The sequence below is a fragment of the Purpureocillium lilacinum genome (assembly GCF_023168085.1).
Source record: "Purpureocillium lilacinum CBS 284.36 DNA, scaffold_2, whole genome shotgun sequence".
NCBI lineage: Eukaryota > Fungi > Ascomycota > Sordariomycetes > Hypocreales > Ophiocordycipitaceae > Purpureocillium > Purpureocillium lilacinum.
The window spans coordinates 5,631,243-5,655,467 of NW_027072112.1; the positions used below are offsets into that span (position 1 = coordinate 5,631,243).

At 57.2% G+C, this 24,225-nt stretch overlaps 7 protein-coding genes across 7 annotated transcripts; 2 read left to right on the forward strand and 5 right to left on the reverse strand.

The window, feature by feature from the left end:
• Positions 1–1,801: 1,801 nt before the first annotated feature.
• On the reverse strand, positions 1,802–3,985 carry PLICBS_003486 (uncharacterized protein; the record flags this gene model as incomplete). Its single annotated transcript, XM_018323234.2, has 1 exon — positions 1,802–3,985. The coding sequence occupies one exon, from the start codon at positions 3,983–3,985 to the stop codon at positions 1,802–1,804; it is 2,184 nt and encodes a 727-aa protein (XP_018178464.2).
• Positions 3,986–6,909: 2,924 nt separating this feature from the next.
• Positions 6,910–8,212, forward strand: PLICBS_003487 (pre-rRNA-processing protein ipi3; the record flags this gene model as incomplete). The annotated part of the gene is made up of 2 exons (XM_065600229.1): positions 6,910–7,245; positions 7,373–8,212. The coding sequence occupies 2 exons, from the start codon at positions 6,910–6,912 to the stop codon at positions 8,210–8,212; spliced, it is 1,176 nt and encodes a 391-aa protein (XP_065456301.1).
• Positions 8,213–8,955: 743 nt separating this feature from the next.
• Positions 8,956–10,566, reverse strand: PLICBS_003488 (uncharacterized protein; the record flags this gene model as incomplete). Its single annotated transcript, XM_018323236.2, has 1 exon — positions 8,956–10,566. The coding sequence occupies one exon, from the start codon at positions 10,564–10,566 to the stop codon at positions 8,956–8,958; it is 1,611 nt and encodes a 536-aa protein (XP_018178466.2).
• A 1,240-nt stretch (positions 10,567–11,806) lies between these two features.
• PLICBS_003489 (ankyrin repeat domain-containing protein sat10) lies at positions 11,807–15,137 on the reverse strand (the record flags this gene model as incomplete). The annotated part of the gene is made up of 3 exons (XM_065600230.1): positions 11,807–11,986; positions 12,063–14,531; positions 14,628–15,137. The coding sequence occupies 3 exons, from the start codon at positions 15,135–15,137 to the stop codon at positions 11,807–11,809; spliced, it is 3,159 nt and encodes a 1,052-aa protein (XP_065456302.1).
• A 349-nt stretch (positions 15,138–15,486) lies between these two features.
• On the reverse strand, positions 15,487–16,800 carry PLICBS_003490 (ankyrin repeat domain-containing protein sat10; the record flags this gene model as incomplete). The annotated part of the gene is made up of 3 exons (XM_065600231.1): positions 15,487–15,490; positions 15,550–16,726; positions 16,782–16,800. 3 exons carry the CDS (start codon positions 16,798–16,800, stop codon positions 15,487–15,489), a joined length of 1,200 nt encoding a protein of 399 aa, XP_065456303.1.
• Positions 16,801–18,900: 2,100 nt separating this feature from the next.
• PLICBS_003491 (uncharacterized protein) lies at positions 18,901–22,616 on the forward strand (the record flags this gene model as incomplete). Its single annotated transcript, XM_065600232.1, has 7 exons — positions 18,901–19,782; positions 19,878–20,499; positions 20,554–20,930; positions 21,135–21,164; positions 21,237–21,415; positions 21,524–21,896; positions 21,999–22,616. The coding sequence occupies 7 exons, from the start codon at positions 18,901–18,903 to the stop codon at positions 22,614–22,616; spliced, it is 3,081 nt and encodes a 1,026-aa protein (XP_065456304.1).
• Positions 22,617–22,828: 212 nt separating this feature from the next.
• PLICBS_003492 (uncharacterized protein) lies at positions 22,829–23,884 on the reverse strand (the record flags this gene model as incomplete). The annotated part of the gene is made up of 1 exon (XM_018323239.2): positions 22,829–23,884. The coding sequence occupies one exon, from the start codon at positions 23,882–23,884 to the stop codon at positions 22,829–22,831; it is 1,056 nt and encodes a 351-aa protein (XP_018178469.2).
• Between the last annotated feature and the right edge of the window lie 341 nt (positions 23,885–24,225).

Sequence of the window (24,225 nt, forward strand, 5' to 3'; positions counted from 1 at the left end):
ACTCACACTCACACACGATCGGGTCCATGAATCGAGCACAGCAGCATCTGCGGAGGCAAATCCGCTCTTGCGACGCATCACGTGTCACAGACTTGCAAGCCATGGCGACGCGGAGGCTCCGACTGGCTGGTCCCTCCTCCTCCCCCCGTAGGCGCCGCGCGAGACGAGAGAGACGACTTCGTAACTGGCGCCGACGAAAGGAGATCCAGCTGTGGTCGCAGCTGCTTTTTTTCCGGCAGCAGAGGGGCGGGCTATAACATCACCCTAAGCAGCAGCAAAGCAGCAGGGACCCGTCAAACAGGGAACGTGATCCATCTGCCGTGTCACCGTCCCGTCCGGTTTCATCGGGACCGTGCCTGTCGAGGGGTTGATTTGCCTCTGCCAGCCGTTGCTACGTTGTAGCGACGGCGGCTGAACCGGCGCCCCGACTGTCAGGTAAATGACTGAGACGTACGAAGTGGTAACTTGGAGTCTGGACATATCCCAAAAGGAGGCCATGGAGGTGATAAGTCCGGCAATAAAACCATTCTCTCGGTACGGCCAGGGCAGATCCACGGTCTGTGTCTCACTCTCAATCGCGATTACCCTATGCCCAGCCTCAACCCGAACCCGACACCTGCGTGCGCATCACAGTTCGGACGAGAGCCCCCCGATCCTCGACGCCTCGTGTGGCGACACAAAAGCCCAGAAGACCCGACCCCCTCGCCCATGCTGTCCGCCTTCTCGGTTCTCAGAATACGACGCTTCTAATGCCCCCTGGACTGCCTCTCCGCCGCGTGCCTGCCCAACGGGCCACGTCCGCGCAACGCCAACCACCACTCTGGAACAGTAGCTGGTGGCACAGCATCTCTGTGCCACCACACCCAAGTAATGCCGCCTCGGCGCTTCGCAGGCCCTTGCTGGGGGTGGGAGGGCCTCGCTGGGTGCTGCCCATGACGAAGCAGAGCATGGCCTTACGTACGTATCTGTGAAGAAAAGCAAACAAAAGCAAGAAACCTGCGCGTGCACTAGGCCGTCGCCCCAGCTCGAACGACCGGGGGTTCACCTTCCCCTGTGCCATTTCTGCTTCTCGCTGCAAGTCATTGCGCTAACGGCGATCGACGCAAAGCATTGTTCAGTCTACATCATAGCCAGGATGGGCGAGCTTGCCGATGGCGCCGCCCAAAGAAGAGAAGAGTCGCTCGCGACTTTCGCCTGGCCAAACGCCCTCCGCGTCGACGCGCTTTGCTGCTGCTTGCCCCCCCCCCCGATTAAGTCCGAACGGCCTCAATATGCAGACGTTTCACGTGTTTCGTAATTCAACGTGCCATTGTTCATTTCCAGGCCATGACGCGGCGATAACGGCTTGCAAGGGGTGCCCCGTTCTTGTCTTTCAACCGCCAAAAGCAACTCCGGCGGCTGCGCCAGCATAGCCAAACGCTCCAAGTGTTCAGCCCCAAACATCAGCACTCAGCCCTGACAGGACAGAGACATGCATGGCTGGCTGGCACAGGTCAAGTAAGAAGCCTTGAAGGATGCGAGCTGCACATCTCCTGAAGGTGCTGCACTTCATGGTCAGGCAAGGTGTGGCCACAAAGGCTGTCCCATAGTCTATTTGGTATCGTGCCGTCGGCTGCTGCAGCCGACTCAAAAAGAGAAAACGACGGCTGTCATGTCAGGTAACATTCAATCCTTTTTTCAGTTGGGCTCCAACGCCCAATCCAACCGAAACCTCGCCAGTGTGGGTATTGTCCTCAAAGCATCGTCATCCAGGCAATTCCTCGTCAAACCTCAAAATTCGCAAACGTAAAAACCGACGGCGTCATCCCGACGCCTCCTCTGCCATGCGCACAATCTCGCATAGGCTTCTGATGACTACCAAATCGACATCCTCCACGGCCGTGTCCACCAGTGTCTCATCGCTCGTGCCGTTCTCCGCAATGAGCTTGGCCGTGGCAACAAGTCGCGCGATGCAGCGCAAGAGGCCGCCTTGCATATTCTCGTGGTTGGCCGATGCCGTGGGCTGAATGGCCACGATCTCATCTTTGGGCCAAACATCTAGTGATGCCCTGGCCCTTCGAGAGTGGCGGTTGAAGGCGGTCCCAGCCTCGTTGGTACCTCCCAGGCCAAGAAGGTTTGCTGCCTTCTTGGGGATATCGTCCTGTTGACAGTCGCTGGTTGCGCCTCTTGGTGCGGATGTGGTAGAGTTTCGGGCCACCAAAGCCGACATGTAGTTATAGGCGACAATGTGTGCGTACAAGGCATCGCAAATATGGCCAGGACAGTTTCCGAAGACGTTTTGCAGCGGCTCCCAGGGCTTGGGCGTCTCGGCGGTGCTAGACCCAGCGGAAGTGACACTGCTCTCTCCAGAGCTGTGGCTCTGCCTCTGCCGTAGGTCCGTGACCACCGAGCTTCGTTTGAGAGGCATGACCTTGCGCCAGAGAGATCTCTTGGGCGTCTGAGACGGGCTCTCGGGTGTTGCGGCCCTCGTTGACGGCGCTCGCAGAATCTCCAAGCTCGGCTGACGAACTTTGCGAGAGTAAGTCCGAATCGTTTCGATGGTCAGGCTCGATGACAAGAGCATTGTTTCAGGGAAGCATGCAATGGAAACCCGGAGCGTCTCCATTGCGTCGGGCGGTAGCGGCACCACTCTAGTCAGGTCGTCGTTGAACGCCCGAGGACACGGCTGCAGGCTGCTGTTCAGCCATGACTGGACACTTCGAAGTGCCGGGCGAGGAGAGGACGGCCGGGCGAGGACCGCGTCGGCAATAGGTATCGCGGTGAGCGGGGTGAGGGGACCCGCGGGAAAGATCATTTCTGTCACTTCAGGTTCGCATTCCAGAAAGTCCTCGGTGGCCAGGGCCCGGTCGGTCTTGTTCCAGATCTCTAGCTTCAGACTCGGTCTCTGGGCTGCCTCGTTGGATCTGCGCGTCTGGTGCGCACTGATCTGTTCCATGTGAACCGGCGACGGTTTTGCAGTGAGTGGCTGAAGTCCGCCTCTCGCTTCGGGACGATCGTGTCGCCTGAAGCCAACTGTTGATGATGGCCTGACCGGCATGTCGAACGACACATGGGACGTTCTATCTCGCGAGGGCGAGATGGGCGAGATGGGCGAGCCGCCACTCACCGAGTGCGACTTGTGATGAAGCGGCTGCTCGACGTAGCCCCAAGAGCCTCGCGTGCCCAACCTCCTGAGACCTGTGACACCCGAGTCAAAGTCGGACTCCGGAGGTGTAGGCGGTCGAGGGGACAATGCCTCGATGTTGCAGTCGTCCATCCCATCTTCCTCGCAGTCTGAATCACAGTCAATCCAGCTGCTTTCCAGTGGAGTACTGGACGGCATCGATCTCGCTGCCGAAGATTTCCAGTTCGTTGAAGCCACTGAGGTGGCTGCGGTCAACACTGACTCGCGGTGCCGAAATGATGGAGGCGCCATGTCTTCGGACGTTTGCGAGCTTGTCCTCGAGTCCACATCCGACGTCGCAGCCTCAAGTCGTGATTGCTGCTGCCCGAGAAAGGAGACCGTGGAGGTACGTTCTTCAATGGCCCCTAGCGACCGCACCCTGGCGCAAGCCGCGAGATACGGAGACGAGGGCCCCATTCTGGTGTTTCTGATGCGAGCCTTGTCTTCGTTTGAGAGGAGCAGCACGGGCGTGCCTGCTGTCATGCGCTTGGCGGTGAAGACTCCAACTGAGCACTCGAGGTCTTGGGCCAGGAGCTCGGGAAAGTACTCGTCCACGCGGTCTCCTATGGGCTCGGGGGTGGAGGATGGGGTGCTCAGGAAACTTGAAGTGGAAGAGGAGAGCCTGAGGGGCATGAGCTCGGTCATGTTCGATACGGATCGCGGTCGTTTCGAGCCCAATCTGGAGCGTGTTGACGCTGCTGATGCTGACCGGGAATAGTCGCTCGCGGATTCTGGAGAATCGCTTCGGGGTGCTGGCGTCGCAGAGCTGCTCGAGATCATGGGAAGCTCGTTGGGCTTACCGTCGAGAGTGGGGGTGCTCATCGGGATTCCCAGCCTGGAGGGAGTCCAGGCATGCGGGTAGCGAGGGCGGGCTTGTGTTATAACGTGGCGATGGCGGCTGATGGAGGGCGAGTGTGCAGCCGCTGGGGTGCACGATGGGGAAATAAAGGGCAGCAGAGAAGAGAGACACTCAGAGACAAAAAGGCATGGTCAAGACGGTGCCCGACTGGGGGCGTGTCGCAAATTGAGGCTCGTCCTAGCCACCTCGAGCAAGACGGCGAAAGGGGACAATCAGCGGCTGTCGCACTGACGCCCCAACACCCAGTGATGCGGAGGGACGAGAGACGGCAATATAGTAGCGAGATGGTACCATGTACCAGCGATCACGGCGGTGGGGAGGGGGGAGCCATGGCCCTTGCCTCGCAAGACGAGAGCGTGCGACGCCCTGCACAGCATGGGGAAGAAGAAATAACACGACAGTGCGGACAAAAGAAAGCCGCTGCTCTAGTTCGTCGATGGTGGTGTCGACCGTCGAGCTATCGGGCTGGCGCCGACGGAAGCGAACCCACATGCCGGCGTCTTCTTTTTCGCAAAGGAAAGCAGGCCAATGTCCTCCCGCCATTGATACTCCAGCTTTGGTCTGACGAGCAGGAGGCGCTGCGGGAACACACGTGCCGTGAATCATCGACTCCGAAGAAGCGCGCCCGCCGACGAGGCCGGGACCTGCGGCCGTACAGTAGTAGTTGGCCCCGGCACACAGCCCAGCACAACGTGTTGGTTGAGAGCCTTGGTCGCACTGCACCTTGCGGTCCAGGAACCTGGGTGAGTGGCGCAATTAATCAATCACCCGGACAGTGCAGGGAGTCTGCGTTACCCAGTATGAGGAGCCGCTCCGGACGTCGCTCAGGACGCTCGACGGTCCCCCATCGGAACCTTGACCAAGGCAGGCTTCGGTAGCCAGCCGCGTTGCACCTACCCGCTTCGCCGCGCGGTCATCAGCACACAGCGGTCAACCGGGTTTGCAAGGCGTGCCACAGACCGACATCCGGTCGAAGCCCAAGGTACGCCGACGGTGTCCGCCAGTAAGCGCTCAAAAGTTCGGACACAGCAATGGAATAGCGTCCTGCCTGTTCCTGGTTCGTGATCCTGCTGCTCGCCGGCGTCATGCTTTCGAGGCGTCCTGCTCCAGTTTGGGGCGCCTCGCCCGGGCTCGTTGTGCCATTCATTGTCCAGGGGATGTGGAGGTAGCTGGACACTTGTCTCCTGTGCGACACTCGATCCGTTCGGAGGGGACAGTGCGACAACTTTCTTTTCGCGACGATAGTCACAGCCTGATTCTGCGGGCTGCATAGCGTAGATCGGTCTTGCAGGTGACAGATGGGCATCAGTCCGACGCCGCTGTCTCGACCCTGCCCTGGAGCTGCCACATGGCGGGAGGGGGGTCGACCGCATTGGGCTCGACCAGGTTGACCGTCGAGATGCGTCAGCGAGGTCGTGCCAGAGGCAGGGGGCGAGGCGAGGTGTTCCAAACAGAGGCAAGGGACGCGTTGGTTCGTGCAGGGAAAAAAAGCAATACGCCACGAGAAAAGCGAAGAAGGGAATCTGCCGAGAAGACAATTCGGCGATAATGATGAGTGACGCCCGCCACCAACGGCCGGGGACCCCGTAGGTCCCGGGCGGACACGACGTCGGCGGGAGGAATGCTCGACGTGCGGGGGGATTGTTGGTTGCAGAAGGGGCGAGAGAGCGAGATGAGGCGTCGTGATGCCACGCGCCGCCGCTATCGTCGTGATCGTCGCTGAATCATGGCGCCTGGAAGGCGGAGGATGAGGCGGAGGGGAGGAAGAGCAACCTTGAAGGGATGGATGATGGACGAGCAGAAGAGACGGGACTCACGGGAGAGACCCACGAAGGGATGGAGCGGAGGCGGAAGACATGGATGGGGACGGGATGGCCCCAGGCCGGGCAGAAGCTGCCGCAGTGGATGCGGGGAGAGCTTCAGGGGCTTGTAGTGGCTGGATTCTGGAGGAGGACAGTGGACATCCCTGCTGGCTACTGGCCACTGGCTCCCTCCCTGGTTGCCTGCACTGGCTTGGCGTTCGATCCAGCGGGCACTGGAGGCGCGAAGAGCCGATGTCTAGGGGGGCCGCTGTCTCACTGGAGCGCCGAGAGGTTCAGTGCGTTCGCATTCAATCCAGTCAACGTCACTGCAGTCAGCACCAGACCAACCTCACAGGCTCACTCACAGCAGGGGGCTAGGGGATCGAGGGCGCTAGGTAGGTGACCTTCCAAGGCTGGGGTGCTGGTGATCCAGCTTACCACCTCACCTCAGCACCTGCACGGCGCCTGGCGTGCCCGACAAGCCCGCCGTTATTGCCGACAAATACTGGAGTCTTGCGCCCGAACGGCTGATTGATTGCCTGTACCGTGCCCTCGCCGGGCACCTCACTTTCCACCTGCAGCCACCCCGTCGGCTGCTCGACATGAACCCGAGTGCCCAGGCCTCCCTGTGCCCCCGCCGTGCGACGGCACGCTGTGGGCCCCGGGTGACGGCCAGCCCAGCTGCCTATAATCGCACGGTGAGGTCAGTTCTCACAGTGGAAGCGGCGAGGTGACGGGAGGTGGTCCGTGGCCCGCCGCCAGTGCCTGGTCCGTAGCTCCTCCCGCCTGTGGGGCTCGCGACAACCTCAATTTTCTTTTTTGCTTCCATCCCTCGCCATTACCCCATCGCAATGCCAGTGACGTGTGCATGAGCCACGTCGTCGCCACGCCGTCGAATCGTCCGCTATTGACCGTCTGTGCCCTTTCATTAGCGGCACCATTGTTTGCTACTTTGTCCGGCGCTCAGGCTCTTCGGGAAACGCTGGCCTGCACGGTCTGTCGCGGCGCCCGACCTCGTCCTTCCCACCCTCACTCACCCACCCGCCCGCTGCCTGCCACACACACGCTCATTCTCGCCTCTCGTCATGCTTTCCGAGGAGCTCGTCTCGGCCATCTCCGGCCCACCCGTCGCCGCCAACACAGCCGTCTCCAAAGACGTTGGGATATACGCCCACACGGTCACGCCCACGTGGGCCGCAAAAGCCACCTTCAAGAAAAGCTCTGCACCGAGGCACGGCCTCGCCGTGAGCGACACCCACATATTTGCCGCTCAGGAGCAAAAGGCACACGTGCACGTGTACTCACGACAGCGGGGGAATCAGGAGGCCCTCGTCCCTTTCCAGGAGAGAATTGGGTGCGTGGCGCTGATCGGTGATGTTCTCGTCCTCGGGACGGCCCAGGGCCGTTTGATACTGTGGGAGGTGAGCTTTCTTTTTTCCCCCCTCCCCTCATGCAGCCTCGACATGTAGGGGGAAAACGGCGTGCTGACGAAACGCATTGAAGACCTGCACGGGCAGACACGTTACCACGCCCCCTTGCCATGTGCAGGCTGTTAGCTGTCTGGCTGTTACCCCTTGCCATGTGCTCTCCGCTTCGGACGACTCCAACGTCAATGTCTGGTCGTTGGCTCGCCTGCTGGAGCTTGGTGCCGACCCGGGACACGAGCCCGACCTGACCCTGTCCAATCACCGCGGTGCCATCACCGATCTCGTCGTTGGGCCCAGCTCAAATGCCGAGACAAGCCTCTGCGTGTCAGCCAGCAAGGACAAGACATGCATCTTGTGGAACTACAGGACTGGCCAGGTTCTCCGAACCCTTCTCTTCCCTGCAGCGCCGCTCTGCGTGGCTCTGGATCCCTGCGCTCGGTCGGTCTTCGTCACCACCGACGACCGTGGCCTTTACCTCGTGGAGCTCTTTGGCGACAAGCCGCTCCTCGGCTCCCGCAGCGCTGAGCTCGCTTCCATTGTTGTTCAGGTAGGCGCGCCTCTCGGTGTTGCCGATGAGGACGCTGGAGTGGCATCTTGCCTGGCCGCAAACTACGACGGCACGTCCGTCTTCACAGGTCACGCCAAAGGCAAGATTCTGCGCTGGAGTCTTGTCGACAACAGCTACCCTGCGGAGATGGCCAACCTTAATGCGTCTGTCACGAATCTAGCCTTTTTGCCGCCCATCAAGGATAAAAGCCTTACACGGCCTGTCACTGTGGTGAAGCCGAATCAGACGCAGCGGCAGTACACGTTGGCGGCGCAGCTGGAAGGTGACCTCGGCGACAGCCGTTTCGGCAGTGTCTTATCATCTGTCGGCATCAGTGACCAGGTCTTGGAGAAGGCCTTGGCGTCGCTGTCCGGCGAATCAATGCCAAACCAAGGCGGGTTGAAGACGCAGTAGGACCCTCGGGACCCGAAAACAACGACAAGGCCACATTGTCGCATCGAGGGGACCACGTTTAAGGAACCAGAAGTCCAGATGGCCCACGTGCGACGTACGCCGACGAGCAATGCCTGCCTTGGCCACATGGCGAGCAGGGTTTAATGATCAAGTGTCACGTCAGAGATGAATCCACAAGGGGCTCCAGTCGGCTCAGATCGCGGACAAGTATTACCACCCCACGCGGCAAGTGGCAGGGGCTCGTTTGCTTGAGACGGGACTTGTAAGGGGGCGCCATGACGGTCTGCGGCAGTATCATCACACGAATCTCAAGGAGTTGCCGTCCGACCCTAGAGCTTGTGTAGATTCGTTACCGACTGGGAAGTCTCACCACTCCTCTTGTTTGACTGGCTCAAAGAGCGATTCGGAAGGTGATCCATCGTCGGCATGGACGGGGATCATAGGGAGAGGACGACAAATCTGGCGGCATACGGGAAATTCGCTTGACCCGCTGCCCTTGACCGGTTTGTCTGCTGGTCACAGCGGCCACCTCACGAGGCGTGGTTGCACAACGCAGATAGGTACACGTCTATAATCGGCTACACTTGGCCACGTGGGTTCCCGCGGCCCCTGAATTAGATTCGCAACTGCGAGGACCACGTCTGATTTGGCAACCAACACGAGATTGTCTCAAGCTGGCGCATGAGGCTCGCCTCGTCGGTCCGTCGCTCCTGGTCCGCTCTCGGGTCAGTCCCATGAGGTCATCAGCGTCCGATGAATTTGAGTTCCAGGTATCTCGCCGGAACATAGCTCAGGGCCGTCACTACAAAAGTCATCTCGTTGCCGACATCCCCACCGTTGGCTCCGATTTTCTTTGCCAGCGGTCCAACAAACCAGGTTTGACTCATTCCCATGCACCAGGACGCCACGCCCAACAGGAATGCCACGGCGGCGGCGATTCCCAACGGTAGTTTGGCGGGGTCGTTCCATCCCTCCAGGTTGTAGTTTCCAAATGTCCGGTTCCGAAAGAAGACATGCTCTTCAAATAGTATTATGGCATAGCTGGTGCACCAGTAGCCAAGCAGACTCAAGAAGTTGACGAGATAGTCGTTGAGATTGGCTCTGCCGCCGATGGCTAGCGCCATGATGCAAACAAAGCAGAACAACGTCCATATGATGCGTGGCACCTGAGCGCATGGGCGCGCGAGTTGCTGGAAAGAGATTGCGGCGCTGTAGAGGTTCATGACCATGTTGTTGACGCCCGACAGGACGAGCAGCGTGAGGAGAAACTTGGCGAAGCCTCTGGGATACAGCATGTCTTGGATGAGGTAGCCGATGCCCCGGTTTGCGTAAGTGTCGCCCCAGTCGGGCCTGTTGGTAAAGGTCGAGGCAACGACGCAACCCGCCACCATGCCGATCGTGGTGGGAATCGCAATACCAAAGGTAGTCATCAGAAAGACCTTGATCCGACTGACATTGGCCGGGTAGTGGACGTAGTAGTCGCTGGTGATGGTGCTCCAAGACGCGCTCGAGCCGTATACCGTCGCAATCAAACTGAGGACGGAGCCAGCGAGCGTCGCTCCGGTCACCGAAGACGGCGTCGTGTTATCGGCGAACCTGCCGGTTTCGCCGAATATGATGAGGAAGATGACGAAGAAGATGATCCAGGCGTAGCGCTCGTACACGAGGATCGTGTTGAGGCCCACGAGTGAGATGAGGAGCGCAATCACGGCCAGAATCATCACGCCGAGGATGAGAGAGACGCTGCCGTCCGATACAGCCGTCAGCGCCAGCCCTCCGGTGATGCACTGCACGGCAGCCCAGCCAATCTGCTGGATGCAGTTGAGAATGGCAACGAGCTTGTTCGGCCACCAGCCGAAGCTGTACCGACTGACGCTGATCTGTCGGAGGCCCATCGCGGCACCAAACGTCGCACAGTAGCCGCTCACAGCGCCGCCGGCGACGGAAGACAAGATGGTGATCAGGATCGATAGTTTCAAGCTCAGGCCAAACTGCGAGCCCAGGAAACCCGTCGCGAAGCACGACGTGTTCATGACGCCGCTGGCCCAGAGCAGGGCCATGGACAGCTCCTCGGTCCACGAGACGGGGCGCCTGTCTTCCGGGCGCTTGCGCTCGATGGCTTCGGACTCGACGCCAAACTTGGCGTCCATCTGCGCCTCGAAGTCTCGCAGCCTGGCCAACAACCCGCCGCCACCGCAGGGCCCGCGCCGCGAAGCGTCCGCCTCGGCAGCCCCTCGAACAGTGGCGTCATTCGCGCGCCCGTCGGCGGTGACGTCGGGCCCGTCGATGGCGTACGTCCGGGGGTCGAGGTCGGGGCCCTTCTCGGGGTCGACGTCCAGGTGGGATGACGGCATGCTGCGATGACAAGTGCCGGGCGCGTGGGATAGCGGAGATTGCTTTGTAGCAGACAACCCGGATTCTGGAACGAGGGGGTGGCTGCTCTTTTCGCGATGAGGCTTGCTCACATATTATATTCCCGTGCGGCGGCGCTGATGTGCGCCCTCCGTCGGACGCGCCGATCGACGAGTTCTGGAAGCAACAGCGACAAGCACACGGGCCACGGCGAGGACGGCGGGGGCGTGGCCGGACAACGAGGGTGATGAGTGGGGGGGTCCTTCAGGATCTGACGACTCTCCCAACACGAACCGACTCGGGCCAAATATTGTGTGTAAAATATAGGCAAGCACGCCGCAAATTTGCTGCTCTTGAGTCTCGACCCTCACGCGACAAAGATTTGTGTTATCGTCCAACAGTCTTTGGCTGCGGCCAATCACGACTACGCTCGTAAGTCGGAGGTGTGGACATCCGTCTCAATCGGTATGCAGCGCAGTTTCTGCACAACGAGCTCACTGTTGGGCCCATCCTCGTGAGTCGTGAGTAATCCCAACTCCGGTCACATACGAAGTACGAGAGCACGACGGTCTGCAAAAGCCCACGTCCGGCATCGGCGAGGCTGGCATTCGTATAAACCGAAGTGCCCAGACTGCCTGCTCCTCAACCTTTTCTAAAAAAGGGAATCGCTCTCTTCAAACCCTGGGGCTGGAGACGGAACTTCAACTCTGTTTTAGTGTCGGCGCGTGCCGTCTCTAGAAAAAGCCACCCCGTGCGGTGGCGTCGAGTCCAGGAACGAGTGGCGGCGGCGAAGCTCTCGCGCAGTTGACAGTACGATTCACAAGGGATTTCGTGGAACTTGCGGATTTGGGACTGAGGAGCCAGCGACGATATGCCGCCTGGGAAAACTTGCAAATCGAGATGTCGCGCAGTCTTCGTCCTACGGAATAGGCGGGCTGTGCCTTTCAAAACCTAAAACCGTGATCACCTGGGTCCAGGGTGGAATCCACTCCCCATTGGCTTCTGAAGCAACATCTCGGATGCTGCGACAAGCAAGGCAACATTTGACCCGGCAGGTCAAACACACACAAACGTTGAAAAGATGCTCCCCAATATCCCAGGCGTCAATTGAGCACAGATTTGCTCGGGGTGAAGCTCCATCGTCGGCAACTGAACCCACGAGGCCCTACCGAAGACCCTCTCGTGTTCCGTGTCCTTCCAGGCCTCTAACGACGTTTGCGAATTAATTCCCGCTCATGGCCTTCAATCGTCGATTGACTCAAACCTCCATAGCGGCTCATCGCTGTACTTGAATCTCTTGCCCGTTCTAACAAACTCATGGTCGACGGGATGGATCTCGTCTTTGTAGTTGATGCATTTGAAGCAGAGGTCAAAGTCGAAACAGTCATCGTGCATGCAGTGGTACCCTTCGTGCCAGATTGACTGCCGCCATGTTAGTGCGGTAAACGCCCCTGGCCAGATGCACTTCCCAGCGCATGATGGAATGCGAAGCACTTACGCAGCTGCAAGAGTCACAATCGGAGCCTAAATGTCGCGACCGATCTGGCTCCCAGCTTTCGGCATCGCTTGTCGTCATGCCAAGAGAAAGGAGGAGCTCCAGCTCTGTCCTCTGGTGAAAGCGAGCCACATCTAGCGGTGTCCACCTCTTCTCGTCTTTCGTCAAGAGGTCATCCGTCATAATATCCCATGCAGGACCGAATGCTTCCTGTGCCTTTTCTATGAGAAAACGCACGCCATCATCGTCCACACTCCGACACGCCCAGTGGAGTGGCGTCCAGCCGTCAAGATCAGGCGCGAGGAGCAGGTCCATGTTCTCATTGGTCGCGAAGACCTCCTCCAGGACGAGGCAGGCACCGGCCGCGGCGGCAAGGTGAACGGCGTTCCGCCCCATCTTGTCGACGGATCGAATGGTCGATGTCGACGTCGTGAGCAGCATCATGCTCTCCCAGTCGCCTTGGAAAGCTGACAAGTGGATAGGGAGCTGCCCTAGCCCGTCTCCTTCGTCGGCCAATGCCCTGTTTATTTTCAAGATCTTCTCGACGAGGGTCTTGGGGCCGTAGAGAGCAGCGGTGTGTAGAGCCGTCCCATGTCTGTCGGCGCTCGCTGGTGTTGTAGGCACTCCGGCTTCTAGGAGAATGTCTAACAGCCTACTGCTGAGATCCACGTCTTTCCAAGCTTCCGCCAGCGTGTTCTGGATGGCGTTCCCGTAGTGTGTTCCAGAGGCATTGATGTCTTCTTGCTGCATCTGCTGGAGGAGGTACTCGACGACCGGGACGTTTCGGCTGTACGAAGCCGCATTCAGTGGTGTGCCGAACCGCCCCGCAGGCTGGACCACTCCCACCAGGGCCGCCTCGTTATGCAAGTACTTTACCTTGTCGAGACTAGACTTTAAGCTGCAAGCCGCGATTTCGAGAGGTGTGCCGACCTTTTTAGGCCCGGAGTTGAGTGCTGCTCGACCCGTGGCGTGCTCAAGAACCTTGGCGAGCCCTGCGAGGGACCCCTCGGCGGCAAGATGAAGAATGGTTCGTCCACTACCGAGATCCACCTTGGCAGGGTCATAGAACTCCATGAGGACCTCCAGCTGGGATGTTGAATCCGTTTGTAAAGCGATTTTAAGGGCTTTGGCCAGACCTTCTCCCTCAGATTCTTCGAGCAACAGCCGAACGATCTCAGGTGTAGAGTGTTCGACCGCGAAGTTGAGAACAGTCTCGTGCTCCGCCAGCGTGCTTGACAGGACGAGCTTCGCGCCTCCCTGCAATAAAACATCAACACATTCTGCCTCTTCAGCCCAAATTGCCCGGCACAAGGCAGTCTCGCCACCCGTTTCGGCATCAACGTTGACGCCGGCATTCACAAGCAGCTCTAGGGACTCTGCTGAGCCTGCTCTCGCGGCATCGCCGAGAGCGTTGATATCGTCACAATCCACAAGGCCCAGTCTTGCTCCTCTGAGAATCAGACGCTCGACGCAGCGCGGATAGTCGTAGTATGCCGCCCCTTGAAGTGCTGTGTTGCCGTACGAGTCCTGGGCGTCGATCTTAGCACCGTCTCTGAGCAGCCTGTCCACGATGTGGGCTTTGCCCGATATTGCTGCCGCCCACAGCCCTTCCCAAAGGCCTTCTCTTGTCTGTAGATCGATGAGGAAGTCTATGATGTGGCTCTGGCCCCTTGTAATTGCCGCACCGAACGGTGTTCGTTGAGTACCATCTCTCTGGCTGAGCTGGTCGGCCGACCCCTTCAGCAGTTCCCGCGCGACATCAAGGTATCCCATTGTGCATGCTACGTGTAGTGGGGTCGTGAAACCGGTGGTGTCCATGTCCAGCTTCGCCCCCATTCCGGTAAGCATAGTCACAAGTTCAAGTGAGCCGACCTCAGCGGCTGCGAGCAGAGGCGCGTTAGGCTCCTCTGGAAAATAATTGATCTCCGCACCCATTTCTACCAGGCTTCTGACGATGAACTTGAGATTGCGCCGAATGGCAATGACTAGAGGCGTGTGACCAGAACGGTCCTTCTGACGTAGAGAAATCTTTGGACGCGGCGCAGCGTTGAGGACGACTTGGGTAGTGTCATTTGAGGACTCACTGAAACTGTCGTCATCGTCTTCGTTTACAGGGCTTGCCGCCCGGCTCGCTTCTCGGCTCTCTGTCTCATTCGAGAACATGTCCTTGCGGTCTAAAATTCTTGATGCAGTGGTCGCTCGATTGTTGGCCAGAGCGAGGTGCAAAATGCCGGCACTGGCACCGTCCGTTTTGCTGTAGTCTATCCCCTCGCAGGCCAGGAGAGTTTCCAAAGTCTGGGAAAATCCGTAGCGAGCGGCGGCGAGCAGGGCGTTGTATTTCTGCTGGTTCTGTGCGTTAACATCAACCCAATAGCCTTTGGTCCAAGGCTGTCCTTTGCTGTGCTTCAAAAGACACCCGACAATGTCGTAGAATCCGCGTGATGCTGCGAGAGTCAGGGGTGTGTTGCCGGACTCAGTCACCGTGTTAGCGACTTTGGTGGGTATGTCTGCGACGCCTTCCACCATGTGGAGTAATAATTTTGACATGATAGAGTGTTGCCCACCCACAGCCGCATGGTGAAGCGCGTTCCAAGTACCGGTTGGTGGTCTCCGCTCGTCCAGATCCCACCATGAAATATCGTGGTGGAGTAGGAGGTCAACCAGGTTTGCGTCTCCGTACGCAGTGGCCATCCCGAGCGGTGTGTGGCGGAGCATCTCGGCTGTCTCCAGTGACTCGTTCGCTTGCGGCCACCAGATCGTCGATGTCTCCAGAGTGGTGTCGTTACCGACCCGGATCTTGACTGTGAGTCGGCCGAGCAGATCCTCCGTGGCGGTCCGATTCCCGAAACATATGGAAGTCAGAAGCGCCCAGTATAGTATGTCATCGGAGGATTCGCCTATTGCCTGAAATAGCGTCTCCCTTATAAGACCGGACGCGGCGGCTACTGCATAACTCAGAGTATGTTCGGATGGAGACGGGTCTGCTGACAGGGAGGCTTGGACGATGTTCATATCGTCGGCTTCCGTGCCAATGACCAGTAGCGAGTCTGTGACATCGCGGTTGGACGACAATCGCATGATTGCCAATTGTTGAGAGACTTGCAGAGCTCTTGTCTTGCCAATCCCAAGACGGCCCCGGAGGGTTTCGGGCAAGATTAGGTGACATAGCTCTTTGTCGAGACCATCCAAGTTTTGCGCTCGCCGAAGGTGTGAAATCCAGAATGTTGAAAGGCCCGAATCATCGAAGAATGCCTGAGAGACATCCACAAGCTTTTTTGGTCTGGCAGTCTCATCCTCCTTTCCCGTGATATCACATGGGTGTGAGGCATGGTGGACCGTCCCAGATCCCCCACCCAGAATAAAGTGGCGGAGCCAGTTCGTGGCTGCATAGGCGCAAAGACGGGCGGCGGCGTCCGGTAATTCGAGTTCATCTGTTTGGGGTATTGCTGGGTCAGCCCTGTACTGACGAGTCAGTACTATGACGCAGCACTCTGCCAGATAGGCGTGAGATTGAGTAGGGGCAAAGTATTTGCTCCACAGATGCTCGAGGGCAGGTCGCACTTGTTCGGCGATGACCAACGCTCCTCCTCTTGTCGTCAAGACTCCAGGCAGGAGGTTTATTACGTCTTCCACTGTTCCATTGACGTCGCCGTCATTCAGCTTTAGGGCGACGTTGATCTCGTCAATCCGATTTGGTTCAAAAGCCTCTAGTGCCCACAGCATTGGAACTAGAAGCCATCGGCCATGCCTCCTGATGTTGTCTTCAATGAGGCTCTCAGCAGTGGATTGACTTGCAAGTGTTGTCCAGATGGAGTTGATTGACCACTTCGTCAGCCAGGCCGGCGTCGATGCGAAAAAGCCTAGAGCAAGGTGGGCAAGTCGGAAGTCACCCGACGAAAGCATTTGCATAAGGAGAGCTTCTTGCCAACTGGCATCGGGGAGGCCAACCTCGAGGGATTCTCTGATCCATTCTTCCAAATCCTGGCGCAGTGGTTCGTGGAAATCTTCGTCGGCCAGATCCACGTTATACTTTGTCAAGACGTTCGGCGTCTGTCCCCGGGCAGATCGGCAGGCGACCATTAGTCTCAGGCCCATTTCTGATGCTTCCAAAAGAGGCCCCAACTCAGCTGCGAGCGCTTTCGTATGCGACGAGGAAGTGGCATCGATGAAGCAGAACGTGTCCGCATCCTTTGGGCAGTACAGCAAGACTCGGAGGCAGCTCCATAATGCCCTCTGCTGCCAGAGTTTGTGATCGCCCACCGCTGCGTCTTGGACGTTGAGCAAAAGGTCCTGCAGAGCAGAGGCGAGCTGTGGCTGCTGCCGTAACATTTGCGCGCACATGTTGGAGAGAATTTGCGCCTCTGACAGTTCGTCGTGGCGGTACAAGGTGGCGTCGACGCGGATGAAGACGGGCGGACGGAATTGGTCTTCCTGTTGGATCTGAGACCTCAGCGTGCTGAAGAGACTTGTTGGGTCGAGCATAGGAGGCGTGGCAACCCATAAGACTCGGGAGTCGGTCGAGTCTTCTCGCCAGGATTGCACTTCCGGAAGCAATGCGAATTGTGACGCAACTTTCCAGTACTTGAGCGTCGGGTCTTCCACGTCAAAGGTCCTGATTTTGCCGAGGGAAAAGAAACCCAAGACCTGCTGAAGGACTTTGCCATGGCCTTGCCGAAAGTCAGAGCTATTTCCCTGATCTGACGAGTAATAGGCTTGACTTACGGAAAGCGGCATAGGACATTTGATTCTGGAGATATCTCTTCCCTCGTGCTTGCAGAAACCGCCCCAGATTGTAGTGAGAACAGTCGAGTCCGATATGACACTCTCCATCAAGTCCCAGAGCAGCGCTTAGCTTGTGGATGACCTGCAGGTGGCCTTGCTTAGCACGCAAGACGAGCGGGATCAAATTGTGAAACACTCACGACGGAGTCCTTGACTGGGCTTGCTGGACCGGGATCTTGACAGACATTGAGAATGAACGCTCGAGCCGGCGCTCGAAACTCGACCTCGAGGTTGGTCATGGCCTCGGCAAAGTTTGGCGGAAAGGTCGCAATCCATGGTGATATAAGACCGCAATAGCACTGGTGCAAGAGACCCAAGGCGATGCTGTCCCAGCCTTGGTGTTTGGTCGAGCGATGGGGTGTGGCGAAAAACACCTGGTCTAGTGAGTATGTTCCAGTGCAGCGTTGCCAGTTTGCAGGTCACGCATGCCCTAGGCCGCGGACCAGTACTTACAAGCAGCGACGTGCTGTCAAAGATCGATCTGTATTTTTCATCGGACGAGGCCATCCGGAGACACTGCATTGGCGACACAATCGTCCCCTCATTAGATAAACAACCTCAAGTAGTCTTCCAGATATGAGCAGACTTGCCTCTTTGACGATCAGTCCTCCAACATCGTATGAAAAGAACTGAAGGGAAGCTCCATGTTCCTGCGAAGAGCGGGACGAAAGGTGAGAAGTTTACCCTGAGTGGGAATGGTACATGTAGTTATCCTACCCAAAGCTTAGAGATGTCGGAAACCTTCTCCAGCAATTGCGATGCAATCGCGCCAAGGCCAGCTCCCTGTGAAATATTCTGAACGAATTGCTTTGTCTTGTACGTGAAATTATAGTTGTACTGGCTCACGCTGTCCGCATCACCCGAATGCAGGGTGCCAACCTCTAAGTCGAAGTTAAAATTGCCGTCCAGCCCATGGACTTGAAAAGAACTGCCTTCAATCAGCATCTGATTCCCACCACCCCCCAAATCATATTTCGATTCGTAATGGCTATCAGAGAATGAATGTCTGCGTTGAACTTACACCACCAGCGGTCGCTTGAAATGGAGCGTAGATACTTTTCTTGAAACGACATAGCTCTGTACTGGCTCCCATTCCAACGGTAGCCAGGACATGGTGGAGCACGGAAGGTTGGTTGGTAACAATTGCACTGCTCTGAGCACAATCTTCCCGTCGTGTAAGATACAGTGGAGGGATTTACACACGTGTTGTGGGATGGCTTGGAATACGTGCAACACACGCGTGGCTTCCGCGATAGGCTCAAAGTAGAGCAAGGCGTGAGATACAGGCTTGAAATACAAGCGACATGAAGTGCCAGAGTAGAATTGCAAAGCTTGTGAAGGTACGCCCATCTACGTACGCACAACACAGAGGCTCGAGCGTGTTGGACAGGCCATCTGGCGGTAAAGGCAGGGGCTTGAGGCTGTGGACATGAAGGACGGCGGGTAATCATTTGGCAACCAACCGTTCGGACTGCAGCCTTGTCTCCCGGCGCCTTTTTGGACCAGGATCAGTGTGACCAGCTGAGAGAACATGCAGCTCACCGGCTCGTCTTCCACCCAAAGAACGGCTCCTCTTGTGCGAACTTTCTGCTCGTGGCAATGTACGATTGGTCGGAGACGAGGGTACTGCATGACAGAGCTGCAGAAGCTGAGCCTTCATGTCTTGGTGGTGCGACCACATGCAGGCAGGTTTGTCGAGGGCCGCAGGCAGACCCCGCGGAGATTCCTGGTCAGGAGAGCATTCCAGAGGCGAGAGCTATCAACCTGGTCAATTAATGCATCCTTCCGTTGGTTTGAAGGCTCTGACACGCCACAGCGGACAAAACGACTTTCGAAAATAGAACCCTGCCGCAGGATCTCAGGCCCCATGCAGACCGGAAAGGACCCGGTCTGGCATCAGCGCTTACCGCGTGGGGGCGGCCAGCACAGTAGCAAGCAAATATTCAGGGCGCGGAGTCTTTACATTCGTGACTTCTTTCGCTTGGTCAATGGTGTTCAATGAGATGATCCCGAGTCTCCCAGCACTGTCTCCGGACATCGACGCGAGAGATATCTCGTTATGCCTTCCGCAACCCCACACGACAAACATCCTGAGATTCTTGATCTAACGATAGAGGATCCAGGAGCCTGGTCGTCGAGTGACGAGTCTGGAACCGACGACGAAGGGCAGAAGCATACAGACAACCGCGAGCAAAATTCTGCCGGCAATGGAAGCTTCAAACCAGCCGACCCGGAAGTTCCCGCCACATCGACGACCAAGAACATCAGCAAAATCCGTGGAGATTTCTTTCAGAATTTCATCGGGTCCTGGATCAAGGCAGAAACGCAGCTAAAGGACGAGGACTTCGAGGAGTCTATTCGGGAATGCATGGCAATTGATACGCAGTCCTCCGAGCCAACCTATCTCCATTCTGTTGTTGCCGACAGAATCCTTAGCCCGGACCAAAAGAAATTTCTGTTTCGCATCGCCTTTCGGCTAGACCCAGCTCAAGTACATCATACAGGCGGCAAGGAAGTTCGCTCCGCACTGCACCTTGCGGCTCTGTCAGATCCCCAATGGGCCGCCAAGGGATTGAAGAGTGGGAAGAAGCATGCAGTGGAAGAAAAGGAAGACCCGGGCTTGGTGCCATTCATTTGTAGCCTGCTGAAAAGCACCGTCAGCGGCACTGAAGCAGCCGCGGCCATCGCTGTAGCTGATGCCTGTGGAGATACATGCCTGCATATCGCGATCCGCCGGGACATCGTCGGTGTGATGGACCTCATTGACCTCAGTGACAAGACCACCTTCGAGAAGAAGCGTACCGGCGATGGCGCGACGTTGGGAAACACTCCGCTTCATGATGCTCTGGATTTCCAATGGTATCATGTGCAGGCACCGGCCTGCAAGACAAAAGAGTTGTTGGAGAGCATGGACATTGACGAGCCAACTGCGTCTAGCAAGGTATGCAGGAAGCGCAAGCCCTGACCACTATGCTGGTTGTTTCTCTTGCTCCGGTGCACGCAATTGTAAATACTGACGCCGCATCATTTGCTCAGTCTGCAACAAATGGTGGACAAGAATCGGCCTGCAAAGAATGTAGAGTCCGAAATCGCAAATACCGCGACACCAAGAAGAGACGGCGTGGGATCGTCGGCGAGATTCTGCGAAGCTTTCCCGATGCTCTCGCAATGCGAAACGGGTTTGGGCTGTCTCCCTTCCTCTACCACCAACTTACCAGGGAGAATACGGTTGGAAAACTGCAAAGTAATGGGACTCCTGATCTCGCGACCAAGAAAGAGCCCCCTCCAACGCCGACTGCAGTGGAGGAGCCGCGATCTGGAAAAGTTCGGAGGGTTCCAACACATCTAGTCTGGGGAGCTGATTCGGGATCAGAAAGCGTCGACAAACAGCCGAAGAATCCCAAGGGTTTGGATAAGCAGAAGCCCAAGATGACTGCTCCTGGCCCGTCGTCGAACGGTACGACGATGCTTGCACCAGACTCGCCGCATCCTTCGAAGAAGAGGTCTAGCGGCTCTCGAGAATGCCACGATCCGGGCACTTGGCATCATCTCTCCAATGAGACAATGAAGCTTTTGATAGAGAAGTCTTTCTCTCTCGGAGGCCGTTATCGGGATGCCTGCCACTGCCTCTTCCAGGATCGAAATTTGGTGACGGACGGTGAGTGTCACCGCGTCGGACTACTGGAGGGCTTTGTCGTTGACCAGCATCTAGATCAAGGGCACGGCCGTCGAGATAGCTGGGAGCCGCCAAGAAGAATCACGCCGCAGACAATAAAGAGTTATGATTTTCTCAAGTTCGAGCCCATGATGGCGCTACTGCGCATCAGGCTGACCCCTGATCCCTGGGCAACCACACCCCTGACGTCGGATCGAAGCTGGGAAGTGATGACACGAGACGACGAGGACGCACTTGAAGCATTCTTCACGTGGCTTAAGGGGCCCAAAGGAGTCACGACGATACTCAAGCTGGTCGTCATGGAGAACCAAGACAGGCCGTGCAGCGAGCGCGTAGTGAGGGAGTGCTTGAAAGGTCTTGACGTTCGATACCTGGACTGGAAGAGACGAGACATTTGCGTCGACACTCTCTTGGTAGTTCCTAATATCGTCGAGCTTTGGCTCTACTCAAGCGGTCTGAATGCTGTGCTCTGCGGGTGGTCCGACGAGCACGGATTGGGAAGGTTCACAAAGGTCGGTTCAACGCTCCAACGCCATTCCCGTGGCATCGTTTGGAGTTGAGCTTTTCACACCCCAACCCTCGCCTGAAATGAAGCTGATCGATTACGAAAACAACAGCTCAGAAGAATTGCCATCAGTTCCGGTAGAGTATGTCACTATGTCCAGCTTAAGATAGGCATTGCTGTCTTCGCTCCATGTCATGTCGCTTACACAATGCAGGGGTTTGAAGCCGAAGATGTTAGGAAGGACAACATGAAGGTGTTCGAGCGGAGGCTCTTGAAATGGCACGAGATAAAGAAGAGTAAAATCGTGCCGGAAATCTCTATCACACCTGAGCCTGATCGTCAAGACACCATTGACACAAATGACAACATGACGAAGAAGAACTCAGCAGCTCAGTACGTGCCACGATGATCTTGGAACTGCTCAAGAGTCCTGCATCACGCATCACGAAAGCCTGCACATCATCAATGGTCTGCGCTAACCATCTCTCGTACGTGAACTAGGTACCACCCATGGTTTGAACATATTCGCCAATTCACAGCATCCTTACAGGGGGGGATTGGCCAGCTACAAGATGATGACTTCATCAAGATCGCCCTCATTGACGACGGAGTAGACCCAGAATATGAGAATCTGGGCTACTTCTTACATAGATGTGGCTGGCCACCGGCCTCCAAAATCACATATGGGGATGACGGCAGCCACGAGGGTCTGCGCGAACAGTGTTTCTATCCCGGCAGAGAACAGCATGGAAACAAGATGGCGTGGCTAATCACACAAGCTTGCCCCTTCGTCAAAATTTATGTTGCGAAAGTGGACGCTGTGCAGAACGAACACCTGCCTCATCCGTCATTCAAAACCTCAGAAGCAGTCAAGGTAAGTTCCGTCGTTCCACACGACCTCATGCGTGTCAAAATTGCCCCATGTCATTGTCTCCCACATGTGAACTAACAAGGGGGCGGGCATCGTCTGAATCAGGCCATTGAATGGGCGACCAAGGGGAAGAAAGTCGACATCATATCGATGAGCTGGAATGTGCAGCGGAACGAAAACCACCCTGACATCACAAGCTTGCTGGAAGCCGTCCGGAAGGCCAGCAACGCCAACATCCTCATGTACTGCGCAGCGAGCAACACCAAAGCCACGACCAAGTCGAACGATCCCTACTTCCCTGGCGGGTTCAACGAGGTGACGGCCATTGGTGCCGCCGACTGGGACCAGATACGCAAGCCCTACGTTGGCGGTGACGCCGACTACCTATTTCCAGGTGATTACGTTCTCAACGGCCCTGAAGGAAAGCCGACCAAGGAGGGAGGCAACTCGGCCGCTACAGCCCTGGCGGCAGGTATGGCTGCGCTAATTCTCTTCTGCATCAAGAAGAGCGGGGAAGAGATTCGCACCCCGGCGAGGACTGGCATGGGAAAAGTCTTTGGCGACCTTCTCCGTGTCAGCGGGGAAACTGTCAACTTTGTGGACATCAAAAACCTGGTTTCCCAGAACAGCGACAAGTCCTGGCCGTCACATAAAGCCGTTGTGGATCGCGCCCAATCTTTGATTGCAGGATCGACAGAGTCCAAGACTCGAAAGACACGGTGAGGAGATTAGCAGTTGAGGGTGCGTGGAGCTCGAAAGGTGTTTAAATGGATGCTGGACAGCATTTGCCTTCCTCGGCTACGTATGTAGTGCATACCGCGAATTTGGCCGGACGGATTCGGGTCTGTCAGGCAAATGAACAGTAATCAGAGAGGTACAAATTGACCATATCAGGGCACCAAATGCAAGTAATGGTGTAAGACAGCACTCTCTCTTCATCCAAGCCCAAGAGACAACTCCACAGATGAGCTACTCGCCACGGCATCTCGCCCTGCGACCTCACTATCACCGTCGGTTCCCTCTCCGGCATCAGGGTCGGGGGCCACTGTCTTGTCCAACGGATCCTTGATCAATTCCTCGTAAATATTGACGGAGCCGAGCTCCGCTGCATTATGTCGCGTGCGCCTGGCAGCAATGTCCGCGGGCTGGATGTCGTCATCATCAAGTGCCGCAGTCTTCTTCTTTAGGGCAGGCACGACTGTAGGGTCACAGTAGATCGGATCGTCCAGGCGCGCAATGCCTACCGCACGCAGCGGCTCCTCGACGACCCGCTGGATGGGCCAGACGTTGGTGCGCGTGACGACAGTGGCCGAAAACTTGTCGCGGTCGCCAATGTTCCGCGCGAGCATGACAGCCGTGCGAAGGCGGTACGGGACGCCGCTCTGCAGCGAGGCATTCTCCGAGATTTCCCAAAGCACGGCGTTGTGCTTGCCGCTGTTTTTGGCCCAAAAGTGTGTGCTGCCTTTTATGCAACGGTAGTCGATCATCTTGTAGTTGAGCGTCTTGCTTGGGCTCGTCTTCGCCGAGACGTCGAAGAAGGGAGCATAGCCCGCCTTGATTCCAAGCTCGTTGGCCCTGGTCCGGCTGACGGCAACCACGGCCTCCTGGGACGTGACGGGGTCACTCGGGGCAACTTCCACGGGCCAAGGATGCCACATCGCCAGCGTCTCGCCTGGGGCCATGTGCGCACGGCGGCCCTCGGCTAGGAAGCGGACTTCAATCTCGACATTCTCGAGGCGGTGCGAGCCGGCCGGCGACGATAATAACCACTCGAAGACAACCAGGGTCCGCGGCTCACCACGCCCATTCGTTTTGTAGCCATGGACGACGGCGATGAGGCGGCCCTTGACCCGGGAGCTAGCTTTGTCGCCCACGACGTTCTCACGGTGCAGCTCGCCAGGGAGGTTTTTGACACGCTTCCAGTCGGCATTGTCATCGTTGGCGTCCTGGAAGGGGATATCAAGATCCCACGTCTCGGAGTCATCCTCCATTTTGTGGGGTTCCGAGGGGAAGGCGCCTGTGCGCAGAGGCCATTGACTGAGCAATATGGTTCAATGTTGTGAGAAGAGCAGATACCTCCATTACCGAATTATTTACACGCCTGATGGCCTCTGGGCTATCAATCGGCCCTGTTCCTCTCAGGTGTTCTGCAAGCAACATGCATGTTGCCCTGAAACCCCCACGCAATCAGGGAGGTTGCCGCGCGTCTGAATATTGCATGGTGGCACCAATACATATCGGAGGCTCACCCTCCAGTCCTCACCCCGGTTCTCACCCGCTGGTGCAGGACGCGGGGTGAGGGGCGACAAGCAGGACAGAAGTACCAGCTGAA